The 27,362-nt window shown below is 42.8% G+C and overlaps 1 protein-coding gene across 1 annotated transcript in view; it reads left to right on the top strand.

The window, feature by feature from the left end:
* Window positions 1-27,362, top strand: part of LOC148533788 (adhesion G protein-coupled receptor F5-like) — a 481,437-nt gene that overhangs the window by 90,560 nt on the left and 363,515 nt on the right. Inside the window, exon 7 of the mRNA XM_088467202.1 lies at window positions 757-945. Within this exon, the coding sequence (XP_088323328.1) occupies window positions 757-945 (189 nt within the window). The remainder of the gene's footprint in view (window positions 1-756; window positions 946-27,362) is intronic.

The following is a 27,362-nucleotide window of genomic DNA, read 5'->3' as shown; positions in this document are numbered from 1 at the left end:
TTGCAGGAAACAATGCCATCTTAAGATGGCATTAATTCCCGGAGCCCCACTCCTTCCTATGCAGGGCCGGTGCTAGGATTCTCGGCACCTTGCGGCCCTTTTCTCCCCCTCTGCTCCTTCCCTCTTCCACTCCCTCTAACAGGTATTATAATATTTAGCATGATAATTTAGCCAGTATTAATGATAGATGTACTGTACAATACAGAGACCATGCATCCTTGTGGCCACCATAAAAAATAGAGAGCATTGTAATGGCAGTCATAGAATACAGAGAACATCTTAGTGACCGTCATGCCATACAGAGAGCATCACAGTGACCGCCAAACTATATAGAGAGTATCCTAGTGACTGCTATATAAAACAAAAAGCATCCTAATAATTGCCATACAATACACGGAGCATTCTATGGATCTACTGTATGTACAATACAGAGAGCATCTTTGTAACTTACTGTACATGCAATTCAGATCGTATGCCCTATAATAAATAGAGCATTTTAGGGACCAATATACAGAGCATTTTTATTGAGGAACATACAATACAGAGAATATCTTTGTAAACTCTATGCATGCCAGAGCAAAAACTAATTAAGAAAATGGTCATTCTCGTTACATTGAAATCTATTTTTTACCCACATTCGAAAATGCCATAATTGCCTTTTTCACATGTCTTCTTTAGCAAATGGGCCATTATCTCATCCATATTTTCCTTGTTTCCTAACAGAGCTTACCCCACTCTACCTTTTATTTTCTATAGGTACTTACACCTGCACTGTCAGAGAAACAAATCAAGAACAAAACACAACCATTGATAGTATTAATGAGCTACCGATAGATCTGTCAGGTAATAATGAAACTTCCTGCGATGGGGCTACATTTAATTTGACTTGCTGTGCCAAAGGCTTTTCAGTTTCAGTTGGGACATGGACTGTAAATGGGAAATCCGGTAAGTCAGATATATTTTGTTTCTTCCCATCTGGCCTCATAGCTGAAATGACTCGTTCTGATTGGTGCACTATGGAAGGACTTAAAATGTAATCACTACAATCACAACATTTTCGGATTGTCGAGTAAATTAGCTGTATATAAAAGTGCAGCTATTTCATTCACAAATAATAGAATCTGTACGGCTATGTCTCTGGATAGTATCAGGATACACAAAATATAGCTATGAGATGCTGCTGGATTAGATTTCGATTGGATATGTACTAATACAGGCGATTTATGTAATGTCTCTTATGTAATAAAATGTAAATAATATGTAATGTCTGTAATGTTCATAACACCGGCATGCAGGAAGAGAAATGCAAAGGCCAGCTCTCTCGGTAAGGGGCTATTCTCCTCTGATACTGTCTCTCAAATAATGACTGTGGTCTTTATTATCCTCAGGTTATGGTATCTCTCCCCCTAAGATACTGTATTTGGATCCTATGCTCCCTTCCCCCATCATACAGGATTCCTCCTTATATACAGTCACCTGTGCCTGTCCTACCTCAGATAAAAGCCCCAATCACTACCCAGAAGATATCTCTGGTCCTTGTCCGCCCTGTGTCTGACACTACTGCTAAATTGGAGACTCCTGGCTGACGACACCCTATGGGCAGGATAACTGGGCTGGCAGCTGCTTCCACTCAGGGGGTGTAGGCTCAGCTCTGTCTCTCAAGTATGGCCTACACAGCACTTCTTGCTTGCCATTGTGGATGTGCAGGAGTCTAGCGGTGTATCGAAGACTCCAAACTGTGGTCTAATCAGAGGGCCACATTGGAGCAGGTGGAAGGCCACATTTGGCCCGTGGGCTTTAGTTTGGACTCCTCTACCAAACAGTACAGCTGGGTACATACTGGAGGAATTCTCGGATGATATTGTGAATTGGACAGATATATCAACCCAATCATCTAGTGTGAAGGTACTATGCGCACTTCCACGCGGTGACATCAGGGTTGTTCGATCAGCCAGGCATGCACAGCTGTTATGAATCCCTGGGAAGATTCACACAGAATAGGTTGTAGAACCCCAGAACACTGGAGAACTGGCCAATTGTGTGACTTTGATCGCATGGCAACCTTAAGGGCTGATGTGTACTTGACTAGTTGCAGCTTTAAGGGCTGATGTATACATGGATAGTTGCAGCCTTGAGGGCTGATGTGTACTTGGTTGGTTGCAGCCTTGAGGGCTGATGTGTACTTGGCTGGTTGCAGCCTTGAGGGTTGATGTGTACTTGGCTGGTTGCAAGCTTGTGGGCTGATGTGTACTTGGCTGGTTGCAGCCTTGAGGGCTGATATATACTTGGCTGGTTGCAGCCTTGAGGGCTGATGTGTACTTGGCCTGTTGCAGCCTTGAGGGCTGATGTGTACTTGGCTGGTTGAAGCCTTGAGGGCTGATATGTACTTGGCTGGTTGCAGCCTTGATGGCTGATGTGTACTTGACTAGATTGCAGCAAAAGTCTTAATAACAAGAGTCTTTCTAGTTGCTGGTGGATGACAGCAACTGCCGTGAAGTTGGTAACAGTTAGATGCAGTGTAGCTTGGCTGTCGCTATTGCTGATAACAGATGATACACTCTGACACTGAAGTGCAACTGAAACTGTAGAAATTTGGAAACAACTGTACACTCTGACACTGTAATGAAGCTGAAACTGCCGTGATGCTGGTGACAGCTACCGCTTAGATGCTGTAGTGTGACTGAGCTGCCACTAGTGCTGGCAACAGAATATACTGAAGTGCGACTAAGACTGTAGAAGCTTAGAAGCAACCGTCTACTCTGACACTCCTAGTAACAAGCGCACAAGAGCCGCCTTGTGCACTGAAGTCCAACAGGATGCTACAATGGCTTGTTACAACAGCAGATGGAGTGACCTAGCTACTGACCCCAGCAAGGTGATTGGTGCAGGCGAATGATGTATTGGCCAATCAGACACCAGATTGTGCAGTATGTACTGACTGCCCGATATATTGTTTCCTCGAACCATTGGGCGTCAGATTGGCAGGTCGGGTAATGTGTACCCAGTTTAAAAGAAGATTTATTGACACAATTATATAATAATTAATGGAGTTGTTCTAGACCAGTGGTGTCAAACTCGGGCCCTCCAGCTGCCATGGGACTACATATCCCAGCATGCCCTGCCACAGTTTTAGCATTCACTTGTAGCAGAATTGTGGCAGTGCATGCTGGGATGTATAGTTCCACTGCAGCTGAAGGGCACGAGTTTGACAGCACTGTCCTAAACAGTTGATCAAAATATTAAATCCAGCTATTTTGAGGTATAAATCTTCCAAATAAAACACTAATTCCAAAAACTTGAGCAGGTGGCATCATGATCTCTCAGATACTTTTTCGGTTTATCTCAGTATGAGTTTTTTCAGAAAAATAAAACTTGGTCCATGAAATCAGAGCCAACTGTTCCATGACACCTAGCTAAGACTGAAGGCGGTTGTGGATCATTATATTGAACCACAACGGTAAAACCCAGGTGATTAGCTGGACCACCCAACCTCTGTAAATACAAAAATCATGATACTTACAGTAGGTCACAGCATCCAGGAGTTGCCCTATGTCTAACAACACTCCCCCCCCCATTAATGCATTGAGCTCTACTAATGAATACATAAAATAATAGCTTTCCCCCACCCCTCTATTTTATTAAAGTGTAACTGGAATGTTTGTAAAATAAATTGCATTATAACTCAATTACAGGAGAATCAATTAGCAACGCAACCTGCACAACATACATTGTAACCCCTGATGCGACAGAGTGCACGCTAAATGCATCCATCTCCTCGTACACTTGCAAAGTGAAGACATTGGAAGGTGCAACAGCTTCAAAGACAATAAATGTGACATATTTGCCAAAAGGTAAGCCTTGTTACTGACTGATACAACATTTAATGTTCAGTTCTGCTTATATTTTATTTCAGTTGTGTCCTCTTAAAGTGCAGAAAACTACTGTACATGAAAATGTAACTGGTCAGTTGCCTAATAAACCATCCTTTGCGGCCAGGTAACCATTAGTGCAGCAAATGGATGAACCACAGTTCTCAGAGTAACAGACTCAATTCACTAACAAATGGTGACGGGTAGAAAGAAATGACGGCATCAGTGACTTTGAGATAGCTTTAGATACAGGGGAAGCAGTCGGGAAGCCAAAGGACGGAATATCAACTCCCAGGGGGACTTAGGGTTAGGCACCCCCCCAGGGAGTTTAGGGTTAGTCTAGGGGAAGGGAGGGATAGGCACCCCCCCGGGGGAGGTTAGGGTTAGGCTACCCCCTAGGGACTTAGGTTTAGGTGGCGCGAAAAAGGGGTTTAGGTTTAGGTGCTTAGAGGGGGGATTAGGGTTAGGCACTTGGGGGGAGGTTAGGGTTAGGCACCCCTAAAGGGTTACGGTTAGGAGGTAGAATAGGTTAGTGAATACTTACCTTTCAAAGATTGGGATTTTCACTGATGCCGGGATGCCGCTGTCGGGATTTGAACTACCGGCCATGCGGCCGGTGGTCAATTATACTGAATCCAGATACAGTAGGTCCCAGTCTTGCGTGGTAGCAGCTTTGAGATACGAGGAAGTAGGATCATCAGTCTCTCATTGAGGACAGTATCTGGATGGAATATCGACAGTCAATAGGTAGACACCAGATGGACGATATGCAATTGGTTGACATAGTCAAAAGAACAACGTCGACTGAAAAATGGTCGACAGTGCAGAAGGTTAAAAAGTTGACAAGGTTAAAAGGCCAACAGGTTAAAATGGTTGACACAAAATTTGTCGACACGTTTTTTTCATGGTTTTTAAAAAATGTTAAGGTTATGAATGGGTTAGGGTTGAGCAATTCGGGGAGGGTCACTGTTAGGCCACTGGAGGGCACCAATAGGGTTAGACACTAGGAGGGGGGGTTAGGGTTAGTCTAGAGTTAGGTTTAACAAACCATTTTTGCGTTGACCGTTTCTGCGTTAATTTCCGGGTCTACGACCTTCCAATAAAACAGAATCAGAGACCCGGGAATTTAGTCCCGGGGTGACCCCTTCACACAGGGAAAATTCCCAGATTGTTTAACAAATTACTGGGTAAAAGTGAATTACACAGGATTTTCATTTTCAGGGTGAAAGGGGTATTAGGAGCTGATTGGCTGTTAGTTTATCACTTTCCAGAGCTTAGTAAATCTGCCCTAAATTATGCAGTATTGGTTGCAGCAGCTGTCACTCACCAAGAAGTTGGTGTAGCACATTGGTCCACATGAGTCCCCCACTGTCTACGGAAAGGCATCGTTAGCTAATATTACCTTACAGTGTGTCTGTACTGCTTGCATAAAATAAAAATAATCACTTCATTTTATTGCATTGCAATTTAATAAATTAAGTATAAAAAGCAGCTGATACAGTATATAAGGGAGTATATACAATAACAAGGTTCGTCTTAGTAAAAGTATTTTTTTTTTAATTCGGTATTGTTAAAATATTAAAAGGAATAGACACACATTATCTCATGTAACATTGTAACATTATAGCATTGTTTTAAAGAGATCCCACATTTGTTTGTATACTTCTTACATACTAAATAAAATATATAAGGATGGTGCCTTACTTACCGGAGTGCTCCACCAGCCCAGCTGCACAGGCTCACATTCGGCTCCCTATCTCAGGTTGAGCTGACAGATCGGCTGCTTAATGGTGGTTTAAACCTTTACGGTGGAACGTTACCTTATACCACAGACATCACACGGAGGTCCAGGCTCCCTACAAACAGGTAGAGCCTCTCATAGAGACACCGTGATTCAAACTGCTCTACCCCACCACAGACAGACAATTGGCTGTCAGTGATTAATATCAGGAAACTTGTTCCTCTATTTTTTCTTACAAGACTGGCAAGTATAGCAACTTATTGTATATCCTAACCAATTTGGTTATTATTCAAGAGACATTGTTTATGTGGGTTCCAGGAATATATGCTAAATGCTAATTTAATTCAATTGACTATGTTTATTGTATACATTATTTCTTTATTGCAATCAGTGGGTTCATGTATTTGACTACCTTTTAAGATTTTAACAATACCTAATTAAAAATAAAAATACTTTTACTAAGACAAACATTGTTATTGTATATACTGCCTGATATACTGTATCAGCTGCATTTTATTCTAGATGTTTTTGCACTTTGGGATTGACTACCCCTATCAGCTGTAGCATCAAGCGCCTAAGTATTCTTTTCAATCAATTTAATAAATTAGAAGAGAGACGGAATACATTGCATATGCATGGCGGTAATTAAACACCCGAGTCTGTGGGGTCTGCCTCCGGACACTTAGGCGTTACTAGCTGTGTGAGGTAGAAAGGTGGGTGGCGTTAGGAAGGTTGTAGCCTATGGGGTTAATATATGGTGGGTGTTTCTTGGTCATGTTAGGCATGTGGTATAGCATTTTAAGGAGATTTGGTTTGGTGCAGGGATGGACATCAGTAGCCCGTCACACTCCGGGATGCTGGGCTGCACCGTTTGGGGCACTGAGGACCGAGTTTGAGAACCTGTCATCTAGATAATCGATACTTGCCTACCTACCTACAGCAGCCCACCTTCCTAGATCTCACCTACTTTCCCAGTGAAGTTGACTGGATGGGGGTGTTTTAACGGAAGTTGCAGCAAATTGCACCAATATAGCCCCACCTCTGCTGCATGATGCCACGAATCTCAGCATTTTGCAGCAGTAGTGGGAGGGCCACAATGACACAAAGCATGTTACCAGGTCCCCCCATACCTGCCCCATGGACCTCCCCTACAGCATCTCTCGGAAGCTACACATAGATTGTTAAACCTCCATAGATCTACAGAATACAGACTGTTAAATCTTTCACATTGGAAGGAACTGGTGTCTGCATATTGTTACACCAGATGACTCGTTATTCTTTTTGTTTTCAGTTTTGCAAAAACTAAAAAAAAAAACCAGTATAAGTTATATATAATACACAACATAGACTGTGCTAACAGGAGGAGCCAGAATGTTAGATATAATAACAAGAAACGTATAGGTATGACCTTTATTTTTGCTAAATTCTGTCTGCACAGGTTTTGGAAGGCACTGGCCTATATATCATTTGTGCAGAACAAACCAATAAACGTTATATACTATAGATAGTAAAATAATGGCTACAATGTATAAATAACATGTTTGCTTTCCCTTTGTCTTCCCTACAGCAAAGTTAACCATTGCAAAGTCCCCGGAGACACTTTTTTATGGAGACACATTAACAATCATTTGTTACTTCACTAAACTAACGAACATTTCCTGGTACCTCAATTCCAATGATATAACAAATAATTCCAGCTACACCACTTCTTATACTCAGTACAGTACCGTGGTTAGCTATATGCTGAATAAAACGGATGTCAGTGTCTCTGACATAGGTGGGTACAACAGACTCTTACTCCTAATACAACGCATTCTTTTTTTTTATTGAGTAATTTTTATTTTATAGTTTACAGAAACAATCATAACAAAATACACTTAATATAAGAAAAAGAAAAATCAAACAAAACAAAATGTAAAACATCAGGGTAATACAATTAAGCAGGAAAGACAGCACATAATAGAAAGATATGGTAACATCAAATAACATCACTGGGACAATGGCATAACAGGGCATTATAAACATGTATAATACAACGTATTATTATAGAGTCTTGTTATTCGGACAGTGTAGAAAATACTGTCATTATAACTAGAAGTAGCAGTAAGTATCACTATCAGCTAAGAAGCAGTAATACAGCCCTATAAAGTATTTTAATAAATAACCACAATACTATTCTATAAGGGGGAAGAGAAAAAAAATGTGGAAAAGTGCTGCAGGCACAATGGGACACACACAATCTAACTACTAATATTTTGTTCATAAGTTAAAAATGCACATCAATATAACCACAACACAGGGAATACACAATATCATATGTAATATATTACTATAGTACATACCACACTAATAATAGTATGTACTCGTATCTGAAAATTCACAATACCTATCTGCAATAATGCAAAAAATGACAGGGGACAATATACAACCATGTGGTATTCAAAAGTACAACAGTGAATCTCCTAATTGCTATAATAATGATACAAAGTATATAAAATATGAGAGTCATATCAGGAAAGCCAATGCTTATAAGAATGACGGGCGTAGCTGGGATATAGTGGTGACTGCACTTTTAAAACCTGGATATATAACAATTACCAAACAAATGGGTTGAAGTGAATCCAAACTGTATGGATAGTATACACTGTACAATTAGGGGACATGGGCCAAATCACCAACCGTAAATAGACAGATCAGTAGCTGCAGTGGGTACGTCTCTGGCAGTGCAGTGGGAGCGCTGCTCCTGCCGGCCATGAAGTTGCTGTATCTGCCGCTTCCCGGCCTATCTCTCCGCCAGCTCTGCTGTGGGTCGCCGGGTTAATAGATCATAAATAGCTGCGGCTCGACAGCATGTTGTGTGCAATGCCGGTAATTAGGAGCTGAGGCCTCAGCCCGATAGCGTAATGCGCCTTTAGTTGGAGGCTTCCAGTCTAAAAATAATATGGTAATCCAGAAATGCAGTCCTGCTCTGTATTGGTTTTAGGAGCAATAACCAATAATATCAGCTTATCTTTAATGCATTTCACCGCGAACAGCGACTTTCTGAAAATGCAGAATAATCTAACAATCAAGTGCTGCCCTTACATGTCTATGGGGCCTATTCAATAACCATTATGGACCCGTTGCTCACGTAGAAACACTAGTTTTTGCATGTTTTTAGTTATGGGCCCTTTCACTATTTGGGGCCTGACTGGGATGCCTAGTAATTTGCAAACTCCAAAAACTGAAAGTTTTCAGAGTTCACTTGCAGGAAACAGCGCCATCGTCAGATGGCATTAATTCCTGGAGCCCTGCTCCTTCCTATGCAGGGCCGGTGCTAGGTTTCTCAGCACCCTGCGCACCATTTGTCCCCCTGTGCTCCTTCCCTCTTCCACTCCCTTTGGCAGGTTTTATAATATTATGCATGATAATTTAGCCATTATTAATGATAGATGTACTGTACAATACAGAGACCATGTATCCTTGTGGCCACCATAAAAGAGCTTTGTAATGGCAGTCATAGAATACAGAGAACATTGCAGTTGTATGTAAACCATCGAGTTTGCATACAATATGGGTCATTAAAAGGTATATAAGTTTTCTGCCCCAGTCAAGTGCTGCCCTTGCATGTCTATTGGGCCTATTCATTAACTGCCATAAGCCCGTTGCTCATCTGGAAACGCTACTATCTGCATGTTTTTAGTAACGGGCCCATTCACTATTTGGGGCCTGATGGGGCTGCTTAGTATTTTGCAAACTCCAAAAACTGCTTTTGGAGCATCGGAGTAATACTGAATTGCTCCGGTAGTTAATTGTCCATTATTGGAAGCAGCAGATATGATTGCTTTGTCTCTCTGTAATGTCATTGGTTGCTAGGCAATGAATTGACTACATCTTCAAATACTGGTTCATTTACTGAGTTCCTCATAGGGGAAGATAGAAAGGAAACCCTAAAACAGCCACAGAAATATTGTTACAATGTTATATCTATATGATAATAGAAAATGCCACGTCCAGTGTCATATGTACACATTTTTAAGATGAATATGAAAGTATTGAAATGTATCTTATGATCTCAAATCACATAATCCTATAGGGTCAGGGAAAAATTGGGAACATAAAGTGGCCCAAGAAATGTTCTGAAAGATACTTCATGTAGGTGAGACATAGCTAGTTACATCAGTTGTATGCAAGCCGATGCACCATGCAATGGTAGGCGAGTCACATCAAAGGCAGGTGTAGTGTGCTGTACCAGATGGAGGTAACACATGTTGGCACCGCACTGCATTGGTAGGTGGCGTAAGTATAAATAGGCAATGCCAGCACACCAGTGGGTGGCATAAGCACATCAGTGCAGCACAATTCCTTACGCAAATCTTTAGTATGGTCATGGGTATAACTGTTGGAGGATTCACCTTCTCATTGCTCTCTGTACAGTTTCTTGGGGAAGGGATGACTTTCACATAGTAAAAGGACACATTCTTAAACGTAACTGTGATTACTTGTAGACACTAGCATCAATAATTCAACATTATTATTTTATTGTTTCGAATTGAATGAATAGTAACAGTGCTTCCATGAATGTTCCATGTATTGCAAGTATGACAAAGCAGGTATTATACTACTTTGCATGATAATTTAGCCAGTATTAATGATAGATGTACTGTACAATACAGAGACCATGCATCCTTGTGGCCACCATAAAAAATAAAGAGCATTATAATGACAGTCATAGAATACAGAGAACATCTTAGTGACCGTCATACCATACAGAGAGCATCACAGTGACCTCCATACTATATGGAGAGTATCCTAGTGCTATACAAACAAAAAGCATTCTAATAATTACCGTACAAAACATGGGGTTTTCTATGGACCTACGGTATGTACAATACAGAGAGCATCATAGTAACCTACTGTAAATGCAATACAGAGTGTATCCTAGGGAATGCCCTACAATAAATAGAGCATTCTAGGGACCAATATACAATACAGAAAGCCTTTTATTGAGCAACATACAATACAGAGAACATCTTTGTAAACTCTATGCATGCAAGAGCACATTCTACTGATAGAAATGCAAAACAGAGAGCTTCTCCTGAAAAATAACCAATGATCATGTTTGTTACTAATAACACAAGAGGCCACCACAGAAAGAAAAAAAACTAAATAAGAAAATGGTAATTCTCGTTACATTGAAATCTATTTTTTACCCACATTCGACAATGCCATAATTGCCTTTACAATTGTCTTCTTTAGCGAATGGGCCATTATCTCATCCATATTTTCCTTGTTTCCTAACAGAGTTTACCCCACTCTACCTTTTTTTTTTCTATAGGTACTTACACCTGCGCTATCAGTGAAACAAATCAAGAACAAAACACAACCATTGATAGTATTAATGAGCTACCGATAGATCTGTCGGGTAATAACGAAACTTCCTGTGATGGGGCTACATTTAATTTGACTTGCTGTGCCAAAGGCTTTTCAGTTTCAGTTGGGACATGGACTGTAAATGGGAAATCCGGTAAGTCAGATATATTTTGTTTCTTCCCATCTGGCCTCATAGCTGAAATGACTGGTTCTGATCGGTGCACTATGGAAGGACTTAAAATGTAATCACTACGATCACCACATTTTAGGATTGTCCAGTACATTTGCTGTGTATAAAAGTGCAGCTATTTCATTCACAAATAATAGAATCTGTTTGGCTATGTCTCTGGATAATTTCAGGATACAAAAAATATTACTCACTGGGAAAATGGCGGTGGCGCAGAAAAACACATGTGCCGCTGGGGCACTGAGAGGGATTAGATTAGATCACTCCCAGGGAGAAGCAGCAAATTGAAGCTCACAGGCTTCTATTGGGCAATGCCATCTAAAGACGGAGTTGTCAACCGCATCAAAGCCCCAGAATGTTTCCTGCAGATACCTCCTGCTGCATTAGCATTTTAGATGGACGGAATTGCTCTGCAATTCTGTCCATCTCTGAATCTACAGGAGTCCCTGGGCTATTCTCCTCAGATACTGTCTCTCAGACAATGACTGTGGTCTATTTTATCCTTAGGTTAAGGTGTCTCTTCTCCTTAGATACCATTCCTGGATCCTATGCTTCCTTTCCCCACCTCCTCCTGATATACAGCCACCAGTGCCTGTCCTCCCTCAGATAATCACTACCCAGAGCAAGTCTCTGGTCCTTGTTCGCCCTGTGTCTATCTCTGTGGCTAAATGGGAGACCCCGAGCTAGGTCGGGGAACAGCCTAGGGGTAGGATACCTGGGCAGGCAGCTTCTTCCACTCAGGAGGTGTTGGCTCAGCTCTGCCTGTCTCTCGAGTAGGGCCTATGTAGCTCTCCACCCTCGCCATTGTGGGGGATGCAGGAGTGTAGCAAACTGTGGTCCGGTCAAAGGGCCACATTGGAGCAGGTGGAAGGTCACATTTGTCTCGTGGGTCTTAGTTTGGATTACCCTACCAAAGAGTACAGCTGGGTACACATTAGATGAGTTCTCTGACATTATTGTGAATTGGACCAGCGTATTGGCCTGATTGTTTAGTGTGTATGCACTACGTGTGCTTCCGTGCTGGTCATTGGGGTCATTCCATTGGCCCTGCATGCACAGCAGATGGAGCGACCCAGCTGCCAATCCCAGTGATGTGATTGGTGCAGGTGTACAATGTATCGCCCAGTCAGACACTGGATCATGCAGTGTGTACTGCCCACCGATATACCATTCCATCGGGCAACAGATTGGCGGGTTGAGTAATGCTTAAGAGAAGATTTAATTCAACAATCATATCAGAATTAGAAGAATCATACTGGACAGTTGATCAAAATATTAAATCCAACTATTTTGAGGTATAAATCTTCCAAATAAAACACTAATTCCAAAAACTTGGGCAGGTGGCATCATGTTCTCTCAGATACTTGGTTACAGACTCTTTTTCAGTTTGTGTCAGTTTGAGTTTTTTCAGAAAAATAAAACTTGGTCCATGAAATCAGAGCCAACTGTTCCATGACACCTAGCTAAGACTGAAGGCAGATGTGGATCATTATATTGCACCACAACGGTAACACCCAGGTGATAATCTGGACCACCCAACGTTTGTAAATACAAAAATCATGATATTTACAGTAGGTCACAACATCCAGGAGTTGCCCTATGTCTAACAACACTCCCCCCCCAATATTGCATTGAACTCTGCTCACAAATACATAAAATCATAGGCCCCCCTCCTCTATTTTATGAAAGTGTAACTGGAATGTTTGTAAAATAAATTGCATCATTACTCAATTACAGGAGAATCAATTAGCAACACAACCTGCACAACGTACATTGTAACCCCCGATGCGACAGAGTGTGAGCTAAATGAGTCCATCTCCTCGTACACTTGCAAATTGCAGAGATTGGAAGGTGCAACAGCTTCAAAGACAATAAATGTGACATATTTGCCAAAAGGTAAGCCTTGTTACTGAGTGATATAATATTTAATGTTCAGTTGTGCTTGTATATTATTTCAGTTGTGTCCTCCTAAAGTGCAAAAAACTACTGTACATGAAAATGTACAACTGGTCAGTTTCCCAATAAACCGTCCTTTGCCGCCAGGTAACCATTAGAGCAGCACAGGGATGAACCACAGTTCTCAGAGTAACAGACTCAATTCACTGGCAAAAGGTAACGGGTAGAAAGAAATGGTGGCACCAGTGACTTTGAGATAGCTTTAGATACAGTAGGTCCCAGTCTTGCTGGGTGGCAGCTTGAGATACGAGGAAGTAGGATAGTCAGTCTCTCATTGAAGATGGTATCTGGATGGAAAATCGACAGTCAATAGGTAGACATCAGATGGTTGACATGTAATTGGTTGACATAGTCAAAAGAACAACGTCGACTGACAAATGGTCGACAGTGCAGAAGGTCGATAGAGTTAAAAGTTGACAAGGTTAAAAGGTCAACAGGTTAAAATGGTTTACACAAAATTTGTCGACACATTTTTTGATGGTTATTCTCAATTTTTAAGGTTATGGATGGGTTAGGGCTGAGCACTTCGGGGAGGGTCAGTGTTAGGCTGCTGGAGGGGACCAATAGGGTTAGGCGCTAGGGGGAGGGGTTAGGGTTAGTCTACAGTTAGGTTTAATAAACCATTTTTGTGTTGACCGTTTGTGCGTTAATTTCCAGGTCTATGACCCTGCAATAAAACAGAGACCTGGAAATTTAGTCCCGGGATGACCCCTTCACACAGGGAAAAAACCCGGGTTGTTTAGCAAATTACTGGGTAAAAGTGAATTACACAGGATTTTAATTTTCAGTGTGAAAGGGGTATTAGGAGCTGATTGGCTGTTAGTTTATCACTTTCCAATTTATCTCTTTCCAGAGCTTAGTAAATCTGCCCCGAATTATGCAGTATTGGTTGCAGCAGCTGTCACTCACCAAGAAGTTGGTGTAGCACATTGGTCCACATGAGTCTCCCACTGTCTACGGAAAGGCATCGTTAGCTTATATTACCTTACAGTGTGTCTGTACTGCTTGTATAAAAAAAAAACCACTTTATTTTATTGCACTGAATTTAATAAATTAGAAGAGAGATGGAATACATTGCAAATGCATGGCGGTAATTAAACACCCGAGTCTGTGGGGTCTGCCTCCGGACACTTAGGCGTTACTAGTTGTGTGAGGTAGAAAGGTGGGTGACGTTAGGAAGGTTGTAGCCTATGGGGTGGATATATTGTGGGCGTTTCTTGGCCATGTTAGGCATGTGGTATGGCATTTTAAGGAGATTTGGTTTGGTGCAGGGATGGACATTGGTAGCCCGTCACACTCAGGGATGCTGGGCTGCACCGTTTGGGGCCCCGAGGACCGAGTTTGAGAACCTGTTGTCTAGATAATCGATACTTGCCTACCTACCTACAGCAGCCCACCTTTCTAGATCTCACCTACTTACCCAGTGAAGTTGACTGGATGGGGGTGTTTTGACGGGAGTTGCAGCAAATTGCGCCAATATAGCCCCACCTCTGCTGCATGATGCCATGAATCTCAGTATTTTGCAGCAGTAGTGGGAGGGCCACAATGACACAAGGCATGTGACCAGGCCCCCCCATACCTGCCCCCTGGACCTCCCCTACAGCATCTCTCGGAAGCTACACATAGATTGTTAAACCTCCATAGATCTACAGAATACAGACTGTTAAATCTCTCACGTTGGAAGGAACTGGTGTCTGCATATTGTTACACCAGATGACTCATTATTCTTTCTGTTTCAGTTTTGCAAAAAAAAAACCAGTGTAAGTTATATATAATACACAACATATACTGTGCTAACAGGAGGAGCCAGGATGTTAGATATAATAACAAGAAACTTATAGGTATGACCTTTATTTTTGCCAAATTCTGTCTGCACAGGTTTTGGAAGGCACTGGCCTATATATCATTTGTGCAGAACAAACCAATAAACGTTATATACTGTAGACAGTAAAATAATGGCTACAATGTATAAATAATATGTTTGCTTTCCCTTTGTCTTCCCTACAGCAAAGTTAACCATTGCAAAGTCCCCGGAGACACTTTTTTATGGAGACACATTAACAATTGTTTGTAACTTCACTAAACTAATGGACATTTCCTGGTACCTCAATTCTATTGATATAACATATAATTCCAGCTACACCACTTCTTATACTCAGTACAGTACCGTGGTTAGCTATATGCTGAATAAAACTGATGTCAGTGTCTCTGACATAGGTGGGTACAACAGACTCTTACTCCTAATACAACGCATTCTATTTTTTTTTAATTGAGTTTTTATTTATAAGTTTTTTATTTTATAGTTTTCAGAAACAATCATAACAAAATACACTTAATATAAGAAAAAAATAAATAAAAATAAAACAAAACAAAATGTAAAACATCAGGGTAATACAATTGAGCAGGAAAGACAGCACATAATAGAAAGATGTGGTAACATCAAGTAACATCACTGGGAAAATGACATAACATTGCATTATAAACATGTATAATACAACACATTATTATAGAGTCTTGTTATTCGGACAGTGTAGAAAATACTGTAATTATTACTGGAAGTAGCAGTAAGTATCACTATCAGCTAAGAAGCAGTAATACAGCCCTATAAAGTATTCTAATACATAACCACAAATCTATTCTATAAGGGGGAAGAAGACACCTCTAGAAAATGCAGGATACACTAACCTTCTACATATCTATTGTGGCCAGGGCTGCCATCAGAGATTGGGGGGCCTGGGACTGTCAAAATATGCAGGGCCCCACCCCCTCTTGGGATGGGGGGGCAGTTTGTCCGAGAAAAGGGGCATTGCTGTGGATGTGGGTGGAGCTATAGCAGAGGTGTGGCATTGGTGCGTAAACCAGTTTAAAAAAATTATCAAAGTTTGGACAGTGGGGGTGGGTGTTATAACATATTAATCTATAATATAGAGGTGAAAGCACGGGGTGAGGGTGTGAAAGCAAGGTGAGGGTGGGAGAGCAGGCGGAGGATGGGTGAGCAGGGTGAGGGTGGGAGAGCAAGGTGAGGGTGGGAGAGCTGGGTAAAAGTGGGAGAGCAGGATAAAAGTGGGAGAGCAGAAGGAGGGTGGGAGAGAGGATAAAAGTGGGAGAGCATAAGGAGGGTGGGAGAGAGGGTAAAAGTGGGAGAGCAGGGTGAGGGTGGAAGAGCAGGGTAAAAGTGGGAGAGCAGGGTGAGGGTGGGAGAGAGGGTAAAAGTGGAAGAGCAGGGTGAGGGTGGAAGAGCAGAGTAAAAGTGGGAGAGAGGGAAAAATGGGAGAGTCGGGTGAGGGTGGGAGAGCAGGGAAAAAATGGGAATGTTGGGTGAAGGTGGTAGAGCAGGGTGAAGGTAAAAGTGTGAGAGCAGGGTGAGGGTGGGAGAGAGGGTAAAAATGGGAGAGCAGGGTGAGGGTGGGATAGCAGGGCGAGGGTGGGAGAGCAGGGTGAGGGTGGGAGAGCAAGGTAAAAGTAGGAGAGGAGGGTGAGGGTGGGAGAGCAGGGCTAGGGTGGGAGAGCAGGGTTAGGGTGGAAGAGCAGGGCAAGTGTGGGAAAGCAGGGTAAAAGTGGGAGAGCAGGGTGAGGGTGGGAGAGAGGGTAAAAGTGGGAGAGCAGGGTGAGGTGGGAGAGGGTAAAAGTAGGAGAGCAGGGTGAGGGTGGGATAGAGGGTAAAAGTGGGAGAGCATGGTGAGGGTGGGAGAGAGGGTAAAAGTGGGAGAGCAGGGGGAGGGTGGGAAAGCAGGAGTCTCTGTACCTGGGTAAAAAGTGTAGCTAAGGGGGCACTGTGACCATCATCGCAGACGCCGATCAGCACATGCGCAGAACAGCTCCTGCACAAGCGCTGATCGACAACCATCGGAATTGTATGTACTGTAAACCATCGGAGTTGTATGTACTGTAAACCATCGGAATTGTATGTACTGTAAACCATCAGAGTTGTATGTACTGTAAAACATCAGAGTTGTACATAACTCTGAATCAGTCCTTTTGTTGACAATATGGGATTTTTATAGGTATATAAGTTTTCTGCTGCAATCGAGTGCTGAAGAGAAAAAAAGGTGGAAAAGTGCTGCAGGCACAATGGGACACACACAATCTACATAACAACATTTCATTCATAAGCTAAAATGCACATCAATATAACCATAACACAGGGAATACACAATATCATATGTAATATATTCCTATAGGACATACCACACTAATAATAGTATGTACTCGTATCTGAGAACCCACAATACCTATCTACAATAATGCAAAAAATGTCAGGGAACAATATACAACCATGTGTTATTCTAAAGTACAACAGTGAATCTCCTAATTGCTATAATAATGATACAAAATATATAAAATATCAGAGTCATATCAGGAAAGCCAATGCTTATAAGAATGAAGGGCGTAGCTGGGATATAGTGGTGACTGCACTTTTAAAACCTGGATATGTAACAATTACCAAACAAATGGGTTGAAGTGAATCCAAACTGTATGGATAGTATACACTGTACAATTAAGGGACATGGGCCAAATCACCAACCGTAAATAGACAGATCAGTAGCTGCAGTGGGTACGTCTCTGGCAGCGCAGTGGGAGCGCCGCTCCTGCCGGCCATGAAGTTGCTGTATCTGCCGCTTCCCGGCCTATCTCTCCGCCAGCTCTGCTGCAGGTCGCTGAGTTAATAGATCATAAATAGCTGCGGCTCAACAGCATGTTGTGTGCAATGCCGGTAATTAGGTGCTGAGGCCTCAGCCCCATAGCGTAATGCGCCTTTAGTTGGAGGCCTCCAGTCTAAAAATAATATGGTAATCCAGAAATACAGTCCTGCTCTGTATTGGTTTTAGGAGCAATATCCAATAATATCAGCTTATCTTTAATGAGTTTCACCGCGAACAGCGACTTTCTAAAAAGGCAGAATAATCTAACAATCAAGTGCTGCCCTTACATGTCTATGGGGCCTATTCAATAACCATTATGTGCCCATTGCTCATGTAGAAACACTAGTTTTGCATGATTTTAGGAACGGGCCCATTCACTATTTGGGGCCTGACTGGGACGCCTAGTAATTTGCAAACTCCAAAAACTGAAAGTTTTCAGAGTTCACTTGGAGGAAACAACGCCATCTTCAGATGGCATTAATTCCCGGAGCCCCACTCCTTCCTATGCAGGGCCGGTGCTAGGATTCTCGGCACCTTGCGCCCCTTTTCTCCCCCTCTGCTCCTTCCCTCTTCCACTCCCTCTGACAGGTATTATAATATTTAGCATGATAATTTAGCCAGTATTAATGATAGATGTACTGTACAATACAGAGACAATGCATCCTTGTGGCCATCATAAAAAATAGAGAGCATTGTAATGGCAGTCATAGAATACAGAGAACATCTTAGTGACCGTCATGCCATACAGAGAGCATCACAGTGACCGCCAAACTATATAGAGAGTATCCTAGTGACTGCTATATAAAACAAAAAGCATCCTAATAATTGCCATACAATACATGGAGCATTCTATGGATCTACTGTATGTACAATACAGAGAGCATCTTTGTAACCTACTGTACATGCAATTCAGAGCGTATGCCCTATAATAAATAGAGCATTTTAGGGACCAATATACTGAGCATTTTTATTGAGGAACATACAATACAGAGAATATCTTTGTAAACTCTATGCATGCCAGAGCAAAAACTAATTAAGAAAATGGTCATTCTCGTTACATTGAAATCTATTTTTTACCCACATTCGAAAATGCCATAATTGCCTTTTTCACATGTCTTCTTTAGCAAATGGGCCATTATCTCATCCATATTTTCCTTGTTTCCTAACAGAGCTTACCCCTCTCTACCTTTTATTTTCTATAGGTACTTACACCTGCACTATCAGTGAAACAAATCAAGAACAAAACACAACCATTGATAGTATTAATGAGCTACCGATAGATCTGTCGGGTAATAACGAAACTTCCTGCGATGGGGCTACATTTAATTTGACTTGCTGTGCCAAAGGCTTTTCAGTTTCAGTTGGGACATGGACTGTAAATGGGAAATCCGGTAAGTCAGATATATTTTGTTTCTTCCCATCTGGCCTCATAGCTGAAATGACTCATTCTGATCGGTGCACTATGGAAGGACTTAAAATGTAATCACTACAATCACAACATTTTAGGATTGTCGAGTACATTTGCTGTGTATAAAAGTGCAGCTATTTCATTCACAAATAATAGCATCTGTATGGCTATGTCTCTGGATAATATCAGGATACACAAAATATAGCTATGAGATGCTGCTGGATTAGATTTAGATTGGATATGCACTAATACAGGCTATATATGTAATGTCTATTTTATATATTTCTGTAGCAAAGGACAGTCTGGGACTCATCCCAAGTAGCATCGCCACAGCAACCGCTTTAGCATCTTTTACTGTAGTCGCGTCTGTGACTTTTTACTAATGCTACTAAAAGCAATCATTGCACTTTGTGCTTCTTTAGGTGAATCATCGGTCACACCATCGAAACTTGCACCAGTCCCGTGCTAGGTGCAGATTGTCAGTCAGAGTATGGCTTCCAATTTGAGCATATACGCACCTGAGCGCTCAGGTCAAACGCCCATATGATGGTGCATCTCTGTGTGTCTGAATAGCCCCCTCCCAGTCACCGCCGTGGAATGCCAAATGCATGTCCAATGCATTTATGAGACCATGAGTCACAATCACTACTGCGACACTATTTGTACACACCATGCACCGCGTGCACTGTACCAGTATTTATGGAATTTTGCTCATGAACAGTAGCAGAAAAATCGTTCAACTCCGTCTGTGAACATTGGCAATGTGTGCTACCCAGAAGCAGGTCCTCTCTGAGGATATAGCAGTAGGAAGCCTCTGTTTCCCTATCGCTGTGGATGCTGATTATGCAATCATGAAAAGCATGGAAGGCCTTCCCCAGCTCACATTACGGAGGTTTGCCCTCATTCAAGCAAACAGAGCATTTAATAAGGATGGGAATTATTACAAATATTGATATTTTCAACATTGAAGAAAAAATTGATAGAGACAAGATATTGTTTGCAGAAAAAAAATCTGAACCTTCTATGCGTCATTTTCTGAGACACAGACGTGACATCACAATGCCCTGCGGCTTGCTGAGTGTGTGCTGTGTGCAGCGGCTGCTAGATGGCAGCTGCGACTCTCACGTCACAGGGAATGAAAGGGTTAGTCTGGGGCTGGCCGGCCTGCAGGAGCCTATAAACAAATAATGAATATTGGTTAAAAAATAAAAAACAATATTGAGGCAGTATCAAAACCTCACTATTAATTATAGGACATCAAACGTGGAAAATAAATAAGACCAATATTTTCAATATCGATTCCCATCTCTAGATCTAAGTGAACAGTTTATTGCTCAAAAAAAAATGCCCTTAACACACCAGTGAGGCTGTACCAGTGTAAGTATGTTCCTCTGGTCTGTCCCACACGTAACAGATATTTCGCCACATGATCAAAAAGTGCACGGATGCCGGTTGATCAATTAAAAACAGGACAAGTAGCTCTGGAAGTCACGTGGCATGTCGGTGATACCCAAGGCGGGATGCAAGACGCATCGTAATTTGCATGAAATGCATCCCGTCACTCTTCCCATTCATGTCGGTATTCATAACACCGGCATGCAGGAAGAACAATGCAAAGGCCAACTCTCTCAGTAAGGGGCTATTCTCCTCAGATACTGTCTCTCAAATAATGACTGTGGTCTGTATTATCCTCAGGTTATGGTATCTCTCCCCCTAAGATACTGTATTTGGATCCTATGCTCCCTTCCCCCATCATACAGGATTCCTCCTTGTATACAGTCACCTGTGCCTGTCCTACCTCAGATAAAAGCCCCAATCACTACCCAGAAGATATCTCTGGTCCTTGTCCGCCCTGTGTCTGACACTACTGCTAAATTGGAGACTCCTGGCTGACGACACCCTATGGGCAGGATAACTGGGCTGGCAGCTGCTTCCGCTCAGGGGGTGTTGGCTCAGCTCAATCTGTCTCTCAAGTATGGCCTACACAGCACTTCTTGTTTGCCATTGTGGAAGTGCAGGAGTCTATCGGTGGATCGAAGACTCCAAACTGTGGTCCGGTCAGAGGGCCACATTGGAGCAGGTGGAAGGCCACATTTGGCCCGTGGGCTTTAGTTTGGACTCATCTACCAAAGAGTAAACCTGGGTACACACTGGATGATTTCTCGGATGATATGGTGAATTGGACAGATATATCATCCCAATAATCTAGTGTGAAGGTAATATGCGCACTCTCACATGGTGACATCAGGGTTGTTCCATCTGCCATGTATGCACAGCTGTTATGAATCCCTGGGGAGATTCACACAGAAGAGGTAGTAGAACCCCAGGACACTGGAGAACTGGCCAATTGATTGACTTTGATCGCATGGCAACCTTAAGGGTGGGTGTGTACTTCACTGGTTGCAGCTTTAATGGCTGATGTGTGCTACGCTGGTTGCAGCCTTGAGGGCTGATGTATACTTGGCTGGTTGCAGCCTTGAGGGCTGATGTGTACTTGGTTGGCTGCAGCCTTCAGGGCTGATGTGTACTTGGCTGGTTGGAAGTTGGGGGCTGATGTGTACTTGGCTGGTTGCAGCCTTGAGGGCTGATGTATACTTGGCTGGTTGCAGGCTTTAAGGGCTGATGTGTACTTGGCTGGTTGCAACCTTGAGGGCTGATATGTACTTTGCTGGTTGCAGCATGGATGGCATATGTGTACTTGACAAGATTGCAGCAAAAGTCTAAATAATGAGAGTCTTTCTAATTGCTGGTAGATGACAGCAACTACCGTGAAGTTGGTAACAGTTAGCTGCAGTGTGGCTAGGCTGCCGCTATTGCTGGTAACAGATGATATACTCTGACACTGAAGTGCGACTGAGACTATAGAAATTTGGAAACAACTGTACACTCTGACACTGTAATGCAGCTGAGACTGTGCTGATGTTGGTGACAGCTACCGCTTAGATGCTGTAGTGTGGCTGAGCTGCCGCTAGTGCTGGTAATAGATGATACTGAAGTGCGATTGAGACTGTAGAAGCTTAGAAGCAACCGTCTACTCTGACACTCCTAGCAACAAGCGCACGAGAGCCGCCTTGTGCACTGAAGTCCAACAGGACGCTACGATGGCTTGTTACAACAGCAGATGGAGTGACCTAGCTACCGACCCCAGCAAGGTGATTGGTGCAGATGAACGATGTATCGGCCGATCAGACACCGGATCGAGCAGTATGTACTGACTGCCTGATATATTGTTTCCTCGAACCATCGGGCGTCGGATTGGCAGGTCGGGTAATGTGTACCCAGCTTAAGAGAAGATTAAATGCCACAATTATATAATAATTAGTGGAGTTGTCCTGGACAGTTGATCAAAATATTAAATCCAGCTATTTTGAGGTATAAATCTTCCAAATAAAACACTAATTCCAAAAACTTGGGCAGGTGGCATCATGATCTCTGATACTTGGTTACAGACTCGGTTTATCTCAGTATGAGTTTTTTCAGAAAAATAAAACTTTTCCATGAAATCAGAGCCAACTGTTCCATGACACCTAGCTAAGACTGAAGGCGGTCGTGGATCATTATATTGTACCAACGCTAACATCCAGGTGATTAGCTGGACCACCCAACTTTTGTAAATTAAAAAATCATGATACTTACACTAGGTCACAACATCCAGGAGTTGCCCTATGTCTAACAACACCCCCCCCCCAATATGGCAGTGAGCTCTACTCACGAATACATAAAATCATAGCCCCCCCCTATTATATTAAAGTGTAACTGGAATGTTTGTAAAGTAAATTGCATCATAACTCAATTACAGGAGAATCAATTAGCAACGCAACCTGCACAACGTACATTGTAACCCCCGATGCGACAGAGTGCGCACTTAATGCGTCCATCTCCTCGTACACTTGCAAATTGCAGAGATTGGAAGGTGCAACAGCTTCAAAGACAATAAATGTGACATATTTGCCAAAAGGTAAGCAATGTTACTGAGTGATACAACATTTAATGTTCAGTTGTGCTTATATTTTATTTCAGTTGTGTCCTCCTAAAGTGCAGAAAATGTAACTGGTCAGTTGCCTAATAAACCATCCTTTGCGGCCAGGTAACCATTAGAGCAGCAAAGGGATGAACCACAGTTCTCAGAGTAACAGACTCAATTCACTGGCAAAAGGTAATGGGTAGAAAGAAATGACGGCACCAGTGACTTTGAGATAGCTTTAGATACAGGGGAAGCAGTCGGGAAGCCGACGGACGGAATCCCGACAGCCAGCTTCCCGACTGTCCAGGAGTTTAGGGTTAGGCTAGGGGAAGGGAGGGTTAGGGTTAGGCACCCCCGGGGGGAGGTTAGGCTTAGGCACCCCCCCAGGGACTTTAGGCGGCGGGGAAGGGGGGGATTAGGGTTAGGCACTTGAGGGGGAGAGTAGAGTTAGGAGGTAGAATAGGTTAGTGAATACTTACCTTTCGACGATTGGGATTTTCACTTATGCCGGGATGCCACTGTCGGGATTTGAACCATACTGAATCCAGATACAGTAGGTCCCAGTCTTGCTGGGTAGCAGCTTTGAGATACGAGGAAGTAGGATAGTCAGTCTCTCATTTGGACAGTATCTGGATGGAATATCGACAGTCAATAGGTAGACACCAAATGGTTGACATGCAATTGGTTGACATAGTCAAAAGAACGTCGACTGAAAAAAGGTCGACAGTGCAGAATGTTGACAGAGTTAAAAAGTTGACAAGGTTAAAAGGCCAACAGGTTAAAATGGTTGACACAAAATTTGTCGACACGTTTTTTTATGGTTTTTCAAAATTTTTAAGGTTATGGATAATCACTTCAGGGAGGGTCACTGTTAGGCTGCTGGAGGGGACCAATAGGGTTAGACAGTAGGAGGGGGGTTAGGATTAGTCTAAAGTTAGGTTTAACAAACCATTTTTGTGTTGACCGTTTGTGCGTTAATTCCCAGGTCTACGACCCTGCAATAAAACAGAATCGGAGACACGGGAATTTAGTCCCGGGATGACCCCTTCACACAGGGAAACATCCCGGGTTGTTTAGCAAACTACTGGGTAAAAGTGAATTACACAGGATTTTCATTTTCAGTGTGAAAGGGGGACTAGGAGCTGATTGGCTGTTAGTTTATCACTTTCCAATTTATCACTTTCCAGAGCTTAGTAAATCTGCCCCGAATTATGCAGTATTGCTTGTAGCAGCTGGCACTCACCAAGAAGCTGGCGTAGCACATTGGTCCACATGAGTCCCCTGCTATCTACGGAAAGGCATCGTTAGCTCATATTACCTTACAGTGTGTCTGTAATGCTTGCATAAAAAAAAAAAATAATCACTTAAATTTATTGCACTGCAATTTAATAAATTAGAAGAGAGACGGAATACATTGCATATGCATGGCGGTAATTAAACACCCGAGTCTGTGGGGTCTGCCTCCGGACACTTAGGCGTTACTAGCTGTGTGAGGTAGAAAGGTGGGTAGTGTTAGGAAGGTTTTAGCCTATGGGGTAGATATATGGTGGGTGTTTCTTGGCCATGTTAGGCATGTGGTATAGCATTTTAAGGAGATTTGGTTTGGTGCAGGGATGGACATCGGTAGCCCATCACACTCCAGGATCCTGGGCTGCACTGTTTGGGGCCCTGAGGACCGAGTTTGAGAACCTGTCGTCTAGATAGTTGATACTTGCCTACCTACCTACAGCAGCCCACCTTCCTAGATCTCACCTACTTACCCAGTGAAGTCGACTGGATGGGGGTGTTTTGATGGAAGTTGCAGCAAATTGCGCCAATATAGTCCCACCTCTGCTGCATGATGCCACGAATCTCAGCATTTTGCAGCAGCAGCGGGAGGGCCACAATGACACAAAGCATGTGACCAGGCCCCCCAATACCTGCCCCCTGGACCTCCCCTACAGCATCTCTCGGAACCAAAGGTAGGTACTGTAAGTATGCTAGCTACACATAGGGCTTGTTACAGAGATGCACGTTCATCGATGATGAATGTACATCTTCGATGGTTAGAGGTCTGTGCCTGTGCAGGACCCATTCTGTGCATGTGCATTTGGGGGACGGAGTGGGGGCATGTCACCCTGTTTTCCGGGAAGGATGAGTCTGTGTTGACAGACGCAGATTCCTGGCCTCTGCAGTGACCAGCGTCCAGGGGTCGCGATGGTGCTTGCAAATGCAGCAAGGAGGTGTCTAGCATAGATTGTTAAACCTCCATAGATCTACAGAATACAGACTGTTAGAATGTTACTCCAGATGACTTTTTGTTCTTTTTGTTTTCAGTTTTGCAAAAATAAACAAAAACAGTATAAGTTATATAATACACAACATAAACTGTGCTAACAGTCAAGAGGAGCCACGATTTTTAGGTATAATAACAAGAAACATATAGGTAGGATGTTATATACTGTAGACAGTAATATAATGGCTACAATGTATAAATAATATATTTGCTTTCCTTTTGTCTTCCCTACAGCAAAGCTAACCATTGCAAAGTCCCCGGAGACACTTTTTTATGGAGACACATTAACAATTGTTTGTAACTTCACTAAACTAACGGACATTTCCTGGTACCTCAATTCCAATGATATAACATATAATTCCAGCTACACCACTTCTTATACTCAGTACAGTACCGTGGTTAGCTATATGCTGAATAAAACGGATGTCAGTGTCTCTGACATAGGTGGGTACAACAGACTCTTACTCCTAATACAACGCATTATTATAGAGCATACTTGCCGACAATCAGTTCCCTCCTTCCGGGAGGGAGCTGATTGCCGGCTAACAGCGGGGGGCGTGGCCGGCCATGATGTCACATTTGGGGGCGGAGCTGGGGCCGACCCGCGTGATTGCGTCATCGTGGACCCACCCACTCTTCACAATGCCGTTATTTTCAGCATTGTGAAGCAGGGGGCCACAATGACGCTATTCAGCGTGAATCGGGTCACCGAGCCCCCCCCCCGCTGCGGGGGGTTTGATATTAACTCTGCAGGGGGTAGGGAGGGATGCCGGCTTCCGGGAGGCTTGCCTGCCTTTCCGGGGGGCCGGGAGCGGCACCCAAAAATCGTGAGGCTCCCGGACAAATCGGGAGGGTAGGCAAGCCTGTTATAGAGTCTTGTTATTCAGACAGTGTAGAAAATACTGTAATTATTACTAGAAGTAGCAGTAAGTATCACTATCAGCTAAGAAGCAGTAATACAGCCCTATAAAGTATTCTAATAAATTTAAGTTGTACGTTAACTACCGGGTTTGCATAAAATATGGGTCGCTTAAAGGTATATAAGTTTTCTGCCCCAATCAAGTGCTGCCCTTGCATATCTATTGGGCCTATTCATTAACTGCCATAAGCCCTTTGCTCATGTGGAAACGCTAGTGTCTGCATGTTTTTAGTAACGGGCCCATTCACTATTTGGGGCCTGATGGGACCGCTTAGTATTTTGCAAACTCCAAAAACTGTTTTTGGAGCATCGGAGCAACACTGAATTGCTCCTGTGGTTAATTGTCCACTGCCGAAACTTGCAGAGAGTTAGATACTTAATTAACGGGGGCCATGTGGATGAATAGGCCCCTATATGAGACACAAAGCAACCAGATAAACTAAATATTGGAAGCAGCAGATGTGATTGCTTTGTCTCTCTGTGATGTCATTGGTTGCTAGGCAATGAATTGACTACATCTTCAAATACTGGATCAGTTACTGAGTTCCTCATAGGGGAAGATAGAAAGGAAACCCTAAAACAGCCACAGAAATATTGTTACAATGTTATATCTATATGATAATAGCAAATGCCACGTCCAGTTTCATATGTACACATTTTTAAAATGAATATAAAAGTATTAAAATGTATCTTATGATCTCAAACCACATAATCCTATAGGGTCAGGGGAAAATTGGGAACATAAAGTGGCCCCAAGAAATGTTCTGAAAGATACTTCATGTAGGTGAGACATAGCTAGTCACATCAGTTGTATGCAAGCCAATGCACCATGCAATGGTAGGCGAGTCACATCAAAGGCAGGTGTAGTGTGCTGTACCAGATGGAGGTAACACACATGTTGGCACCACACTGCACCTGTAGGTGGTATAAGTATAAATAGGCAATGCCAGCACACCAGTGGGTGGCATAAGCACATCAGTGCAGCACAATTCCTTACACAAATGTTTAGTATGGTCGTGGGTATAACTGTTGGAGGATTCACCTTCTC

The sequence above is a fragment of the Taudactylus pleione genome, unplaced genomic scaffold (assembly GCF_031769625.1).
Source record: "Taudactylus pleione unplaced genomic scaffold, aTauple2 ptg000070l, whole genome shotgun sequence".
Lineage (NCBI taxonomy): Eukaryota > Metazoa > Chordata > Amphibia > Anura > Myobatrachidae > Taudactylus > Taudactylus pleione.
Note: the sequence above shows the minus strand (reverse complement) of the source record. Positions and strands in the feature narration are given on the sequence as shown.